Genomic DNA, 16,354 nt, shown 5'->3' with positions numbered 1-16,354 from the left:
GCTCCAGCAATGCAACATCTTTCTTGTAGTGAGGGGCCCAAAACTGAACACAGTATTCGAGGTGCGGCCTCACCAGCACCGAGTACAGGGGCACGATCACTTCCCTACTCCTGCTGGTCACACTATTCCTGATACAAGCCAGGATGCCATTGGCCTTCTTGGCCACCTGGGCACACTGCTGGCTCATATTCAGCCGGCTGTCAACCAGTATCGCCAGGTCTTTTTCCGCCAGGCAGCTTTCCAGCCACAAAATGCCCTTTCCTTCCTTACTAGGTCACTTTTCAGATTAGAATTGTACCTTAAAATGCAGAAAAGGGTATCAGTATGGAAAAGTGGGTACTTACTAACTTAAAATAAAATTCCTGTTATGGAATGATAGGGTACAGGTAAAAGAAAAATGATTCACCCTCAGGTGATAGTAAATACATAAATTTACAGATTAAGCATACACATTGCTAAGTAATCTATTCCAATGTGAAGTTATCCTCTTTCCTCTGTATCTTCCTAGTTCTTTAATCAATCTAGTTTAATTATTCACAAGATTACATCCTTGTAACATCTTGTAATAACTTCACAGATGTATTTCATTGGTATACTGGAGGACTTCATCATTAATTAAATAACAGAATTTCTGTCAGCACAGTAAATGAATTCCTTGCCTTTGATACTGTTTAAAAGACTAGGGCAGATAAGGAGTCAAATGTAATTCAGATAACAGTCTCAATTAAAAAGACAAACCAATTAAACATTTGTGATCTGAATAATACACTTGAAAAATTTCTGCATGCATTATTTAAGACACGATTTAAAAAAAAAAGTCTCTTAAAAGCACATGGCAAAAATAGAGTGTGGATGCTGGACATCACTAGAAAATTTTATATAAAATATTCTTCATATGAAAGGCTAAAAACACATATCAAAACCACTAGCTGAACTAGAATTACATGTGTTTTTAGGGTACTTCTTGGGGACAGCATCACTCCAACATCCTGGGTTTCCTTTCTTAAGTAAACCACCATTGCTACATATCTTGTCAACATCCCCTACTCATGCTGCTCTTTTATCCAGAGGAGTTGTATTTATATTATTTGGAAAAGGCTTTGAGAACATGGGAAAGAAAATTACTCATCTATTTCTTGAACAAAGATGTGGCATTTTTTGGGGGGGTGGGGGAGGGGCATTTTTGGAAGAAACATATCATAAACTACTAGATCTAGTGTGACATGTGGAGAAGCTTCATTAAACTAACTTTTATAAAACTGGTGTTAGTGTACTTGCTTCTTTTCCTTAACCAAAAATATTGCCATAGTTCTGCTCTACATACCAAAATGTAATGCTTCAGATCACTGAAGTACCATTTCCTCTCATGAAACACTAACAAAGCACCTGATACCATTTTTTCCTGAAAAACGTGTGTCCTAAATGGCTCAAACCCAAACATTAATTTTCACTTATTTAATGTATATTTTAAGCAACTGCAATTTCAGAAAAGTTTTCAAATACTACACACTAAAACCCCAAAGCTAATTATGATTCTGAAATCAGTTTCTTGTGAAGCAAAGTTCTTGTGCCTGAAGGTTGGTAAAAACATTGCTTAATAATTAGTATTGTCTTCTTGAATAGATACAGTATACATACAGAATAGCCAGTGTAAAGTATGTCCGGATACACAACTTTGTACACAAATAGAGTAATGAAATATGGAGCTTTAATGCACACACATTTTGCATCACTTTTTATTTCAACATGTTCTGGTCAGAATCTATATGTAAATGATGACTCTAAGTACACCTTAAGCAATTTTGTGTAAGAAAGATTAATGAAGCGCTGAAAGTAATGTAAAGGGCATTGTTTTGCAATCAAAAATAATAATCAATTGCCTTCACTATTTTCTTATCTCTACCAAGCTTATCAGCATTAATTATTAGCATTACAGATGATCTTCCAGGTGCATTCTGCTCTGTAAACAATCATCCATGTCCGTACAATGTGCACAGGTTACAAGGCAAACAAGACTTCAAGTCCTAAATATCAAGAACAACATCTATAACCAACAGAAGAGATTCTTTTAGGACTTCACATGATTTAAAAAGAGTCAATACAATTCAGCTGTTCTCCAACTTTCAGGACAGAAGCAAGTATTCTCCCCAAAAGCTGTCCCCCTCATAATTTCTGCTAATTCCATTCCTAGGCTGCTCACAGTAGAGCTAAGCTATCCTTACCTTGTAAAATAGTATGTCACAACAGCCCCTGCTACTGTCATCTGCTGACAGGCTAGGATAAACTCACTGATCCAGATCAGGCCCACTACATGGTACCACCACATATACTTCAAAGGGCCTACCATGCGAAATTCAACAAATCCTTCTTCATTTGGTACAGGAGTACCTAGAAATAAATGAAGGTAAAAAAGGAAATGGTGCTTACATCAACTCAGAAAGAAGGAAGCATATGCTGTTAGCAGTTCATAACCACCTAGAGCAGAACCCCTCTAGCTTCTACTAACACTACTAAATGTCATGTTTAGGAAGACTGTTCATAAGAAAGATACAGCTTTTGAGACAATCAGTATAACAGCATTTCAAAAAAACACTAAACGAATATTCTGAGTATACTCAAAGTCCCGCATCACTTCCTTTAAGTTATAGCCACATGGCAAAAATTTCAAAAACTAACCACCACCAAGCAGCAAAAAGTCTTAAAATTATATAGTACAGAAGCCTGCCTTAGTCATTCGTAATTTCAGTCTGCTGCTCTGTTGATATAATTCATACAGTCAAGAATCAATATTAAACTTCATAGCCCCTTACAGCTGGATGTCAACATTAACAATCACTTTTGTTTTCCTTATGTAAGTCTTTGTACATGTATTTCAACACTATTTCTAGCTTTAAAGGTATTTACAGACATAAGGAGAAGCTTTAGTGATTCTAAACACATGATTTCATACATTCAGAAATCCATTGACCCTCTGTCTCATCTGAATAGCAGTATAATGTGTTGAGACTGACAGCACGTCAGAATCCTCCTAGAATAAGCTCTATTTCAATGCGTTAACCCACATTGAGATGTTTCATCTTATACAACAGTTATGTGAACAGCTAATAAGATTCAGAAAAATACTGAAAGTAACATCACGTGTATAAAATGCTTACCTTGAAAGCCAATGTCTAGACTTAGCATTGATAGCACCTTCTCCACGTTCTTAGCTATGCTTTTATGCTTATACAAAACCCCAGTATTTTCTTGTGAATAAATTGAACTATTGAAATTGTTTTGGTTTTAGTGAGCAAGTTCTTCCTAAGGGTAGGCTTCCTCTCATACACAATAATGTACACTTTTTCAGTTTTCCTGGTCTGGATTGCAAAGACCTGGCCCTATTTGCAAAAAGATTTTGTTTAACTGGTATCAGTGAAGATACTGAGTGCATATAAAGCTAAAAGCATAAATTATTTTTTGCAGAATCAAGGCCAATCGAAGAGTTCTGTCAGAGAAATATAGTATCAGTTTAAATTCTGCTACAAATTTAGTCCCTGTGCAGTGGTCTTTAACTCACAGAGTGAACCACGGGATTGAGACTTAACTCACTTTCAGAAGCGAACATTTTCTGCACATAGCACAGCATGTAATGAAAACTAAAAATTTTAACAGTAATGAGAACAAGAACATGTGAGTTCTATCACCTCCATCCCTTCCTAAGAATTCAGGCTATGAAATAAAAAATATTTATCTTCTATTATTCTGAAATAGCTCTGTGACCTGAAACACTGCTACTTTTGGATCAGCAGTAAACAATAAATTTCAGAAGTCTAAGGTTTTAATAATGAATGATGGTCTCTGTTGCCTACAACTTACTGCAAAATAACACAGACATCTCCCATTTTAAAAAGCAGTTGCTAGGTTTCTCTGCTGAAGTAACTAAGACTTGAACCTACAGGACTGACTAATTCTAGAAGCTCTTGTCAGACCCTGAGCACAAACAAAGCTCTCATCTTCTGCACACCTTACAGCAGGCAGAAATTGAGAGTTCATTCGCTGCTCTCAGAAAAACCTCCCTAATAATCCTGGAAAATGCTGCAATAATACTGACACCTAAGTTATGAACAACTTAACACTATTTTGAGTGTATTTACATTTTGGGAGACAGTAAATGTGTGCAACAGCCCTTTCATTACCGTCTTCATCTGTGTGAGTTCTGGCTACAATACAATACCTTATGAAATTAGCTCTAAGATTAGATGGTTTTGACCTGTTTATGTAGAATTAGAGGGAATTACTTGAAAAATTGTTACAGCAGTCTTATTAATGGAGTCTTGTGGTTTACAACATGCCAACTTGCATCAAATCAAAAAGCTGGCCTAAGGCACAAAGTAACATACTGGGAATGCAGACTCAAATGCACAACTACTTTCTTGAAACAAGTGTTTTGAAGTCACTGAAGCAGACAACAACAGAGGCATAATATGTGGGCTTTTTTCTAGGAGTTTCCACATGCTTTTAAACCAACTCTGCCTGTAATCATAGAAAAATGAAGTGGAATTTATTTAAAATAAGCCTGGTAGCTGCTTACCTGTAGTACCAAGGAAAAGCAGGACTGTGATCCAGTATGTCCAGAAGAGTATAAGCACAAAGAATGTCCAAAATGGCTGGAAGACTAGCAGCGGCAGGTGAATGAAGACCTTGCCGGCCACGTGGAACAAGGCAATGGTGAGAGCTACTCGTTTGCGCATAATTAACATTATCAAGAACAAGATAACCTAGAGGGAGAAGTTTCCAAATCACATTTAAAGAATTGAAAAATAAGCAAGCTATCATTTTGCACAGCTAGGATATTCAAACACAGCAAATTAACATATGCCCTATCTATAAGACCACAAGATCAAAATGTAAAACATGTATCAGCTTCTTCTGGTGATAAATTATTTTCCAAATTGTATTTTTTGGGAATTCCAATCTCATAATTATTTATTTGGAATCATCATCAGCCTCAGCCTTATGAGATTAGACCAGATTCTATCCTCAATCATGTTTTACAAACCAGTGAAATCAGCAAGATTTAACAAAGAATACAGTCTAACATCTGTATTTGGGCATAGTGTGGTGGACTTGTCATCTAAAAAAAAAAAAATCAAAATAGAGCTTGCAGTAGTAATAAACTCTTCAAAAATGTGTGCAATATAAACCTCTCACCTGAATAAAAAACACAGAGACAGCCAGTAAGACTTAACAAGAAAATAATATAGTCATTAGCAAAGCATACCGTGAAGACTGTAGCTGAAATGGCATAGATCAGAAGAGCCTGAAGATTGTCTTTGGCTATTTGAGTCTCAACAGCACTGGCAGATATTCGTTGCTTAGCATAGAGCCACCACAGGACTCCTGTACCACCTATGTTTTAGAGAAAACAAAAAAGGATAACTGAAAGATGCACCTTCTGTGTGACACAGCTCTACTACCTCATATGAAAGAAACTAAACAGTTTCTTCTTTTAAGTCTAGTCTGGTACAGAATGCTCAAGGGCACTGATGGCTAATGCAACAGGAACTTCTGAGGATGGAGAATTGCCCTTTTCTCAAGTGGATATACTCTTTTCACAGTCTCACCCCACTATGACCACTTAAGAGACTTGCAGCTCTTTCTGTTTCAGGACTAGCTCATAGGGAGCCCTAGCAACGAAGACCACAACTCCCACCAGACAGGCAATAGAGTAACAAAAAGAATAGAGAGTTATATGGTAGCGTGTATGTATATATGTGTATAATACGGTAGTGAGTAAGAATTTAGGAGGGGTAACAGAGAGAGACCTTTGGATTAGGATGCAAAATAAGAGGAACATAAGGAGGAGTCTACAACTCCTGGAAAGACTAATCGAGAAGAGAAGGAACAGCCCTGATAGTGAAAACTGCACCCCAGGTTAATGACATATAGCTACACCTGCATTCAGACAATGTCTTCTGGGCACTGGAAAAAACATCAGTGAAAGGCTCAGGAGACCAATATAGCGTGAGGTACTTTCTTCTAACTGCTGTTATGAAATCCTAGTCTTATGGCCAGAATTCCGTTCCCATTTTCTAGCTACCTTTCCAAGGTAGAACTTTTCTTAAATACAAGACTGCAGCCCCTCAGGGAGGCTTTTGAGTATCCTTCTCTGTTCTGTTCTTATTCTTGAATCAGCTGCATAAGCTTATCTAGAGATCACAAGTCTTTGCTGAAGGCACTCCCTTCAGGTCTAAAATGGAGGATGCTCTTTTGGCGTCTCCTAAACAAACAGTGAATACCAAATAAGTAATATGCCTCACAAATGACATGTTCTTATTCAGTCTGTGTAACTGATGCAATTTTTTAGAACATAATAACAGATGGCAATAAGTCATTCAACTCTTTCACTCAACATAGTTGCTCAGCTTCTAAAGAGAATATAAATGAAAAAAAACCCTGTTTTTTCCCTTATCTGTGGTCAGAGATCCCATGAACAGTAAGCATTAAAACAAAGTGCTCCTGAAATGACATAGATGGTCTACGGATTTTTTCCATCCCTTGCAGTCATGCATTGCAAAAATGTAATCGCTAGTACTTCCTAATTTAATTATTCTATTTTTGTTCCTTCCCTACAGTCATCTGCCCATACATTTTTGGCTTTGTTACTGAGTATCAGTAATAGAAAACTTAAAGTAAAAGTTGATGTGATAAAGCAAGGCTGTCCTTACGCAAGCTAAATCATTTTGGATGAGACAATCTTTGGCCTTTCCCAAGATGGTATGGCTGGTTGCTTTTCATATATGACATAGGTCATGCAGGACTTTGAGTCATACGGAAGTACAAGAATTTCATTAGAAATTCTAGAAAAGCACTTTTGCTTCCTCTCCTCAGGAACAGATCTTAGATACACCTACAGAACCACTCGGAGGACTGAAGGAGCTGATGAACCTGTCAGGGTTGTGTGGACACATCTACATGCTAAAGGTCCCCTGAGGCTGCATAAACAAGAATTGTCCTTTGATTCCTGCACACTTGAATACGCCCATCAGGTGGGTATGCCATCAGACACACCCAGACTAGCCGCGTCTTGCTCACATGTTTGGAAGGCATGTTAAGAAGTAGGCAACATTTAGGACTGTGCTACAAGTGCTGTGAGGAATATCCCCCATTGCCTGTGTGGGCTCTAATGAGATAGGCTGACAGGAAGCTTGCCAGCCAAGCAAGTTGTGCAGCAAATCTCTAAGGAGCAGCATACTCTCTGGGAGAGGACTGCAGTTACAAAGGTAGCACTTTTGACATTTGTCTTGCAGGGGACTCAAAGGAAAGCTGAAGGGAAATGAATGGTCTAAGATCTGTCCAGGATGTAGCCGGCCTGAGGAGACGGAGCACAAAGGTTCTAACCAGGCATTCAGAAACTGGGAGACAAGTAAGACTTACCGAGTGATCCCAGAATGACAAGAATTGTTAAAATCCAGACAAGTACTCTTGAAATGTACCTGATTATAACCATCAAGATCATGGACAACACTGCAAAAGAAGACAAATAAAGTAAGTAGAGCAATCATTTCAAGCAGAAATAGCCTTCCTAATTCTCCCACTGCACTAAGATAACTGCCCTCTAACAGAATTTTTAGACGGAGATTTATTTTCTGAGGCTTACAAACTCACTGCACAGATAGTTAAGCGAATTATGCACCTCTACACCTTCTGCTTTGATATTGTTGATTAAAACAAAGGAAGCATACATACATTTACATGGTACATTAAATACAACACATAATGTGTACATAAAGACAGAGATGTATTTAGACAATGACAAAACAGACAGCAAGACATGATAGTACTCCATATCTGGTAACATGAGCACACCTCCTGAGGGCCAGAGCAGAATTTGCACTCAAACACACTTGTCAAACAAGTGCAGATAATGTGACACCTGTGTATTCCAAAATGTCATGCCAGTAAAAAGCAAAAAAATTACTACTTTATTTTCAACATTCAACATGAGCTCTTTAACAAGCTTTGCTCATATAGTTCCACTGGCATTCAGGAGCTGAGTGTTAAAAAGCCCTCTACAATCTTAGCCAACTAAGATTTAGTGAGTGGTGTGCTAGTGCATGCACATATTTTTGCATATACTTATTTGTGTACAGCAGTTACATGAAAACCACTGGAACCTGGCTTGCTGAATCACACAATCTTACCCACTGTTTAAAAATAAATAAATTCTGTTTATCTATGAAGGTATGAAAAATATTTTTTAAATTAACTGTATGTAAAATTCTGTACTAACTTCTGCCTCTAACCCAATAGCAGCACTGCTAATTAGCCACCAGCTTTCAGGTTCTACACAGTCTTTCTACCATTAGCAAATACTGCAGCTGTCAAGATAGAAGAATAAACAGCTTTCCAGTTATATTTGAAAATATACTCAGTGGTCTTTAGTGGTTTGTTTGGGGTTTTTTAGTGGTATCTAGCATCCTCTTTTTTTTTTTTTAACCACAAAGGCAGACTGAAAACAAAGGAATTCTTTATCTGGTACAGCTTCGCAGTGTTTCTTTCTAAACCACACACTGCTCATATATATGGACAGTATCTTGAGCTTCCCATTTTAGGATTTCAGACTTTATACTTGGTAGGAGTAGAATAAACTCATTAGGAAAGTAACTTATGTGGGTGAGTAGCATTCCACCTTAATTCACGAGAACCTGTTAAAATAGCACTTCAGTCTAGCGCCATGTGCCACTCTATAGATTCAGGACCTCTATACTGCTGGGAATGCACTTCAGTCTAGCGCCATGTGCCACTCTATAGGCCAGAGGCATCTCGCAACTCTAGAAACGATTCAGGACCTCTATACTGCTGGGAAATTCCAGCTATTCAGACAAGGCTGAGGTTCTCAAAGGCCTGAAGTTTTTAACTTTGGGGGGAGGGGGAGAAAGGGGTAGCATACAATACAACAAATGGGCACCTAACTTTGTTGTTTTCCCTCTGAAAGTTCTCATATCCCTTCACAAGTATATTAAATGAAACAAACTAAACCCCCTACATTTTAGAAGAGTGTGCTATTGTGCAATTCTCACCTTAACCTTTGTATTTGGAAAGACTTTATTTGGACTTGGGTTAGTGGAAGACGAATATTAGAAAAGGGGAAAGTAACTATTATAATAAAAATAAGGATAATGGAGATACTCTGTTAACTATACCAAAACTAATATTGGCTTATCAACTGCCACACATCCTCGATATCACACAATCAGTGGAAGAGGAGAAAGAACAGGAATGCATATGTGTATTGCTTCTGAATTAAGTTATCCAGCTGTCAAATAACATTTAAAAAAAGCATTCTGAACCATTTCCTAAGTCCTCATTGCTATCATACATTTTTTTGCTCATATTGCGGTTAGAGGGTGTTAACAATCTCCTAATGCAGTACTAAAAAATAGCTAGTAATGAGAAAAACAATTACCTAGTGATAACAAGCAAAGTCCCATTATAATCTCTTTGCTGGTCATAACTCCACTAATCAGCCTGTGTAAGACACTACTGTCACTGACAAAGGTGATCAGGGCCTCTGCAAACTTGGCATAGCAGGAAATGTTCACAGGAGCACAGCGATGGAAGAATGGAATAGGTGCACTGGTGACACAAGAAAAAAAAAATCAGAAAAAAAAATTACTCCTACTTAATATAAATGCCACATCAACACACAAATGAAAGGTGAATAGATGCAACCACTCCACCCTCATAACATCATAACCAGAAACCATGTGTTGAATGCACAAGTGCTGCTGGAATGAGGATGATCATAATGGGAAGTGATGCAGTTCTTACAAGTAACCCTGTGAGGCTGGACTGCACAGTCCAATAGGAAATTATTACCCTCCCACCCTTAAACGGCAAGGCTCAGAAAATACACGTTCCTATTTGTGCTTAAGTGTCAAGTGGTGAACCAGCAGCTGAAACAATGCCTTTCACTTGCGTTAGAGTGGAATACTGGCCCACATTTGCAGCAAAAGCAATCCCAGAATGGCAATACTCTTCTTGCAAGCATTTGTGTTATGCCAGAAGACATCAGCACTTACAGCTGCTGCCAAGCAAAACCAATATATTTATTCTTAGTCTTTCCCCATACTACGCTTGCTCTCATATTGAAGATTACAATCACAGTGTTTACTTTCATTAACTTTGTTAAAATTATGCACTACAGTCTTTGCAAAACATGCAAATATGCCTCTGTTGTTTCGTTATTCCTGAACTGTTTTGGAAGCATCTTCCCCCAAAATACTGATGCTATGCATTAAACTTTGCAGAATGCTCAGCAGAACCTGCCTGCTATCAAGTCCATCAGAGGAAGATACAAGAGAGCAAAAACTTCACTTTAGGAATGGGTAATTTTGTTTTCCAAACGTTTCCCATTAAGTAGCTGCCTTTCTTGCTCATAAATGGTGTCAGATTGCAAAGTGGCCTATTACATCTTCTGATCAATCTTCCCAATTACACCTCAGACATATGTTCCATGAATTACACGTTCCTTCCTGTAATTGTATCCAATGAAAGAAATGTCTTTCGTATTGTCAGTCTTTTCTTCCAACCTGTGAATTTGTTTCACCGTCCCCAACCTTCCTTACTTAAAAGATTTCAGTGGACTGTAGCAGCAATGCACATAACCTTTTGCAGTTTCCCCATTTCAGCAATGACCTATAAACCAGTGATTTTCTGTACTCAGTAACTATTTGTTAAGCTCAAGCAGTTCCAAAATTTTGTCATTTAAAACACATAGTGAGTATGGGCCACAAAAATGATCCAGGGCTGGAGCACCTCTCCTATGAGGACAGGCTGAGGGAGTTGGGCTTGTTCAGCCTGGAGAAGAGAAGGCTGCAGGGAGACCTGATTGTGGCCTTTCAGTACCTAAAGGGGGCCTATAGGAAAGATGGGGAAAATCTTTTTAGTAGGGCCAGCTGTGACAAGACAAGGGGTAATGGTTTTAAACTAAACCAGGGCAGGTTTAGACTAGATATAAGGAAGAAATTCTTTACAATGAGGGTGGTGAAACACTGGAACGGGTTGCCCAGAGAGGCAGTGGAGGCCCCATCCCTGGAAGCATTCAAGGCCAGGTTGGATGGGGCTCTGAGCAACCTGATGTAGTTAGCGGTGTCCCTGCTCACTGCAGGGGGGTTGGACTAGATGACCTCTAGGGGTCCCTTCCAACCCAAAACATTCTATGATTCTAAACCAGCTGCCTTAGGCACATCCTTTCTATGCATTGTTTTGGGGGAAAAAAACACGAGATGCTGAAAAACATTAGTGTGTAATTATTCTGCACAGAATTCAGGAGAAATTATGATCACCTGCTATACCTAGGTAATTAATAGATCCTAGGTTTTTGTTTGAAGTGACTGACAGTTGTAAATTACATGGTTTTTAACTTACTGTGTTGAGTAGGCAAATGCATTTGGAGATGCTCATGTTGATTGTCTACTTTTAGGTAGTGATGAAGACAGCAGTTAAGTACAGCAAAGTAATTGTGAATTAGTCACAGTTGTTAAAAACCAAACTAAACCCATAATGATGGCTGCCCTGTTTAAAAGGCAGCCTGTGTATCCTCTCAGCCTCTTACAACATAACCTATTTTGGAATATGCAGCTTACTGCCGTTCATTATATGCAATAATACCACGAAATACTGAAATCTGAGAGGTTTATTTAATTGTTAACTGCTCCAACTTTGCAGAAAGCCTAGAGCATTTAGAAGTTGTCAATATCAGTAACAGTGCAAATTATGAGCTGAGAGCAGGCAAAAGACTGTCATTCCTGCATCCAAATACGAAAACATCCACTTTGAAAAGGGAAGCTAACAGGATTAAAATACTGTGCCAAAATACATCCCAACAGAGGAAAAAAATGCTTTTTGTGTACCAGAGTTTGTATTACCCATCTAACACCCCTTAAGCTATAGCAATTTCACTACACATTTTAAGTTACCTATTTTCGTGTGCAATAATTAATTTCTAACTTTGTTGTAATTAATTTAAAAAAATGAGGTTAGTGGTTCTTACAAGCTTTCTTAAGTAAATAGGACTCCTGAGAATCTGCCTTTTGAGATCTGCTGCTATTTCAGTGGTTGTGACTGAATGAGTGGGCAAGGTAAGGTGTCTTGTTGAATAAAAAATACAGTAATAGATCTATTCTCAGTGACATGTGCTATTTTATATGGCCTCTTGATTATAACTTGCTATATTACATACCAAAATGGAATTACACATTCTGAGAATAACAACACGATACTTAATCACGAACAAGAGCAAGTAAAGTTCAAGCCAGCAGATTACGATGTTAAAAATAGTATTTTTAAAGCAATATTCAAATGAAGTTAAGAGACCTGCCTGATGGTTCGAGTACTAGATTTCAGAGGAGAGCTTTTTCCTCTCATTACCACACCTGGGCATATATAGCAACCTCTGTGTGTGGAGCCTTCTTGGGGTGCTACCTGCTCCTTATAACCTCTACAGAGCAGCCCCATGACACAGCTCGGCACATCTGTTATAATGAATAGTGCTGCAGGGAAAAGCTGGATAGGTTTTCCTCTAGGGTCCTCTATTTCAAAACTAAACAGCAAAGTCACGCTCTACTGAGGCTGAGATGTGCTAGGCACAGTTTCTGGAAGAGACATGTATCGCTGGCTGCATTGCTAGACTGCACTGCTGTGTCAAAGTTGGATGGAGTGCCTTGGAGCTGGAGGATCAGAGTCCACTGAGAGGTGGAGCCTCAACTGAAGGGTGTGAAGAAGCCTGGTCATCAGACAGAAAACATCAAGGGACAGTCCTCACAGCATACTCTATTTTCATCCCAGGGACCTAATGGGAATCAGATGGTGGTTCATACCTCTGACAGATCAAATCTGAAACCAGGAGTGCTAGGCAAGTTCTCCCTGAATGCCTCAGCCTACAGGGTGCTGGGTTTTCATTTGTTTGTAGCCACAGGATTCCATTTTCCCTCCAAATTACACTAATTTACTGAAATAGTTTAACTATAGAAATCTGAAAACCAGAGTGGTTTACAGATACAATATTGGCCTTTTTTGCTTTAGGGCATTAAGTTCAGACTTTTCAATCTCAGAAAATATTCAAACATATTCATATCAAACAAAAAAGGAGAAATACTCCACCTACACAATGGCTTTTTGAAAATAACTCTTGAGGTAGTTTTTTGTGAGGAATTTACATAGTGTCATTAGAGCTCTGACACACTGTTCTATCCTCCTGTTTTCTTATTAAGCTATATTCATTCAGACCGAATGACAAGGGAACACAGTGAGAAAAGTCAATATAATTCTGGCAAAAATTAAGACTGACAGGCCTTTTCAGTATGCAAGCTGGCACTGAAGTTTTCATTTGTTTTTGTATTACAGCTATAACAGCTGGTTAGCTGCATGGAATATTAATCTGCTGCAGGGAAAAGTAAAAAAAAAAGTTAATATTCCAGCTGCTACTTATTGTCACTACAATATAAAAAAATTATTCACTGGAGAGACTGCCATGCAGACAAGAGAGATTAAAAATCAAAGTTTTTAGAACTGACATAATTATAGCATTTAACAAAACCATAAGAGAAAACTATGTGCAGGGCAAGACTGCAGTTGCAACCCACTACTGAATATGTCTGAGAAGCTAAACTTTGAGGAAACAATGGATGCTTTTTCTGAGTGAGAGGAACTACTGACAGAAGAGTGTGCACAACAGCAAACAGATCGCTTCTTTTCTCAGCAATGCTCATGTCCACAGTTCCAGCCAGCACAGCTAGCAGAGTTTCTGGAGCTACAAACTCTCCTCTCCTGCTTCATAAAAAGCAGGAGAGTAAAATATTTTAAACAATAAAACTCAAATCGATCTGTTTGTAAAATACAGCCGTCTTTTTGGTACTTGGCCATCCCACCATTGGTCATTTGGGGACTGAAAGAATAAAAAAAAAGCAATTTGCTAAATCTGACTGGCTGAGGTAAGGTGTAAGAAGTGAACACTGTAAAGAGCTGTGTATGCATATATCCTTTTTCCTCCCAAAGATCCAAAGTGCCCCATAATTGCCTCTGATCTGCACTGCTGACAGGCAGCTGGCTATAGGGTGAAAGGCAGTAAAACAGCTGATACTCAACAGGGTCTGTTACATGACACAGAAGAGAACTTGCAGATACCAGCTCAATAATCTCAGTAACACATGCATGGATAGTTTGTGTTTTTCTTTACGAGTTGCTTTCAAAATGTCTTTTAAAAACATGTGGTGATAATACATTAAAACATCCACCTGTAAGACAGAATAAATTTGTGCTGCATATTTTCTAAGAACTATCATAAACAAAACAAATCTCTGCTCCCTCCACCCCCAGTCACACAAGATGTTAATATTACCTCTCTGGAACAGGATATTTAGGACATAACTTGGCGGCCCTTGGGTCTGTAGTGTATTCTGATGGCTGTAGTTCATAGCTACACAGAGTGGATCCTGTTGAGAGGAAAAAAAAAAAAAAAAAAGATTGATGGGGGGAAAAAAAATAAAAACCAAATTTTCCTATTCTTTGCAAACAGTATTAAAACTGATATAGGTCCTGATTCTGCAGCTCCTCATGTTATTACCACAAAGCTATGCTAGAGTTCCTCCTGTAAGGGAACAGTGAATCGAGCCCAACACAGGCTTCAGTGTAACAGAACTGACACTCTTCATCCAGCTTTGGGTCTTCCAACATTTGTGTATTCGAGTCCAAAAGGCTAATTCACAATGCAGTGTGTAAGAGGACACAAAGCACTTCGAAGTCACCCTCCCCTGCTACTCCACCACACTTTTTCTTGATCATTTTTAGTGCATGAATATTGTATAAGACAACATTCATTACAGGAAGAAAACACTCAAGTGGTTTTTGTTCTGGTTTGGGGTTTTTTTGCGGGGATGGGGTGGTTGGGTTGATGTTTTCGAAATGCAACTGGTCTATAGACTTCAGGGAGAGGAACAAAGGAACCAAACTCCTGTGGTTAGAAAGTTGGCTGAAAAATAACACAAGCTCTGACCGCATTATATGTCCAAAGCTTTTAACGAAGCTGAACTCTCTCTCTAAACAAATTGGTACAGAACAATAAAGATCAAGTTGCCTACAACCAAATTTAAACATAATTTAAGCTTTCCTTAGTACGTGACACTTGCCTAATGGAAGTACATTACCCAGACAGATCTCTTCCCATTTGTCTATAATCAAGATACTGAACATCTGAGCCAATGCTTCTAGAAATACAGCAACTGCCAAATCAGATTGGAGCAGCAGTCTCTCAGAAACTGGAGGAAGAGGCAAGAAAGCCTCCAGCGCTATAAGCTGTCTATCCAACATGAGTTTCTTCCCAAGCTTGTTTGCTAACAGATTGCTTACTCCCCAGTGCAAGGGCTCTGGATACATAAGCCTTTAAAGTTCTTTTTTTTTTTTTTAGAGTTCTTTAGAGTTCTTTTCTACATCATAAACTAAGGACATCTTGTTCATCCCTATAAATATTGAATTCTTTCCATTATGAAAGTCTCTTCTCCAGAAATACTTCGTAGCAGAGAGTTCTACAAATTGAGTCTGGATAATACATACACACTTTTACCCAAATTAAACCAAGACTTTAGACAAACAGCCTTATCTTGGCCTGTGTCACACCAAACAGAAGTATTATTTGTTGAAATTGTAGAATACTATTTGCAAAAATCTTGTTTACCATGGCCACATTGCTACCTCTATGAAGAGACGACTTCTATTTACAGACTGAAAGAGAAGACAGAGGGCAACTGAGCAGGCTATCCCATGCAGTCTCTGGAACACTACTTAAATACCGCTTCTACAAATCAGGTTTTTTGGGGGCAGGTCCGAAACACCAAATACATCACTGAAGAAAGTTAGATTTCCTCCAAAAAGAAGGCACTAGGTAAAACATCTGAACTCCATTTTCAATTATACTGTTTATATGAATCCTTATGCCTCTACTTGCTTATGTGGAAAACATGGCAACAGATAAACAGACATCAGACAGAACTACCTTCCTTACATCATACCTAAAAGTAATTATTACTCTTTTGGACAAAAGGCTCTATACTGCTGCAAAATTTTTTAATCTGTTCTTGTAGAGATACAAAAACTTCCAGACCAAGTGTGTCTACAAGCAACTCCAGAATTTGATGGAGGGGCAGCAGTAGAGTCACATCTTTATCTTAAAAATAGAAGGAAAAAGAAGATTGCAGACATTTACATTTATTTTATTTTGCTTTGAATATAGGCCAAAAGCTAAGTCATAAAGGCAATTAGAGTAACAAGTCCTGTAGGAAGAAGTGTATGTGTTGGGGGGGGGGGGGGGGGGGAG

General features: G+C 38.5%; 1 protein-coding gene across 1 annotated transcript in view; it reads right to left on the bottom strand.

Moving 5' to 3' along the window:
• The window catches only part of SLC44A1 (solute carrier family 44 member 1), a 159,987-nt gene that overhangs the window by 12,166 nt on the left and 131,467 nt on the right, over window positions 1-16,354 (bottom strand). The window contains exons 5-10 of the mRNA XM_009635603.2: window positions 14,384-14,477; window positions 9,449-9,618; window positions 7,417-7,506; window positions 5,261-5,388; window positions 4,571-4,757; window positions 2,223-2,388 (exon numbers count right to left, since the gene is read on the bottom strand). Coding sequence (XP_009633898.1) covers window positions 2,223-2,388; window positions 4,571-4,757; window positions 5,261-5,388; window positions 7,417-7,506; window positions 9,449-9,618; window positions 14,384-14,477 — 835 coding nt within the window. The remainder of the gene's footprint in view (window positions 1-2,222; window positions 2,389-4,570; window positions 4,758-5,260; window positions 5,389-7,416; window positions 7,507-9,448; window positions 9,619-14,383; window positions 14,478-16,354) is intronic.

Source organism: Egretta garzetta, unplaced genomic scaffold (assembly GCF_000687185.1).
Source record: "Egretta garzetta isolate BGI_Z169 unplaced genomic scaffold, ASM68718v1 scaffold693, whole genome shotgun sequence".
In the NCBI taxonomy this organism is placed as follows: Eukaryota; Metazoa; Chordata; class Aves; order Pelecaniformes; family Ardeidae; genus Egretta; species Egretta garzetta.
The sequence above is the reverse complement of the archived record's forward strand: the minus strand, read 5'-3'. Positions and strand labels throughout refer to the sequence as shown.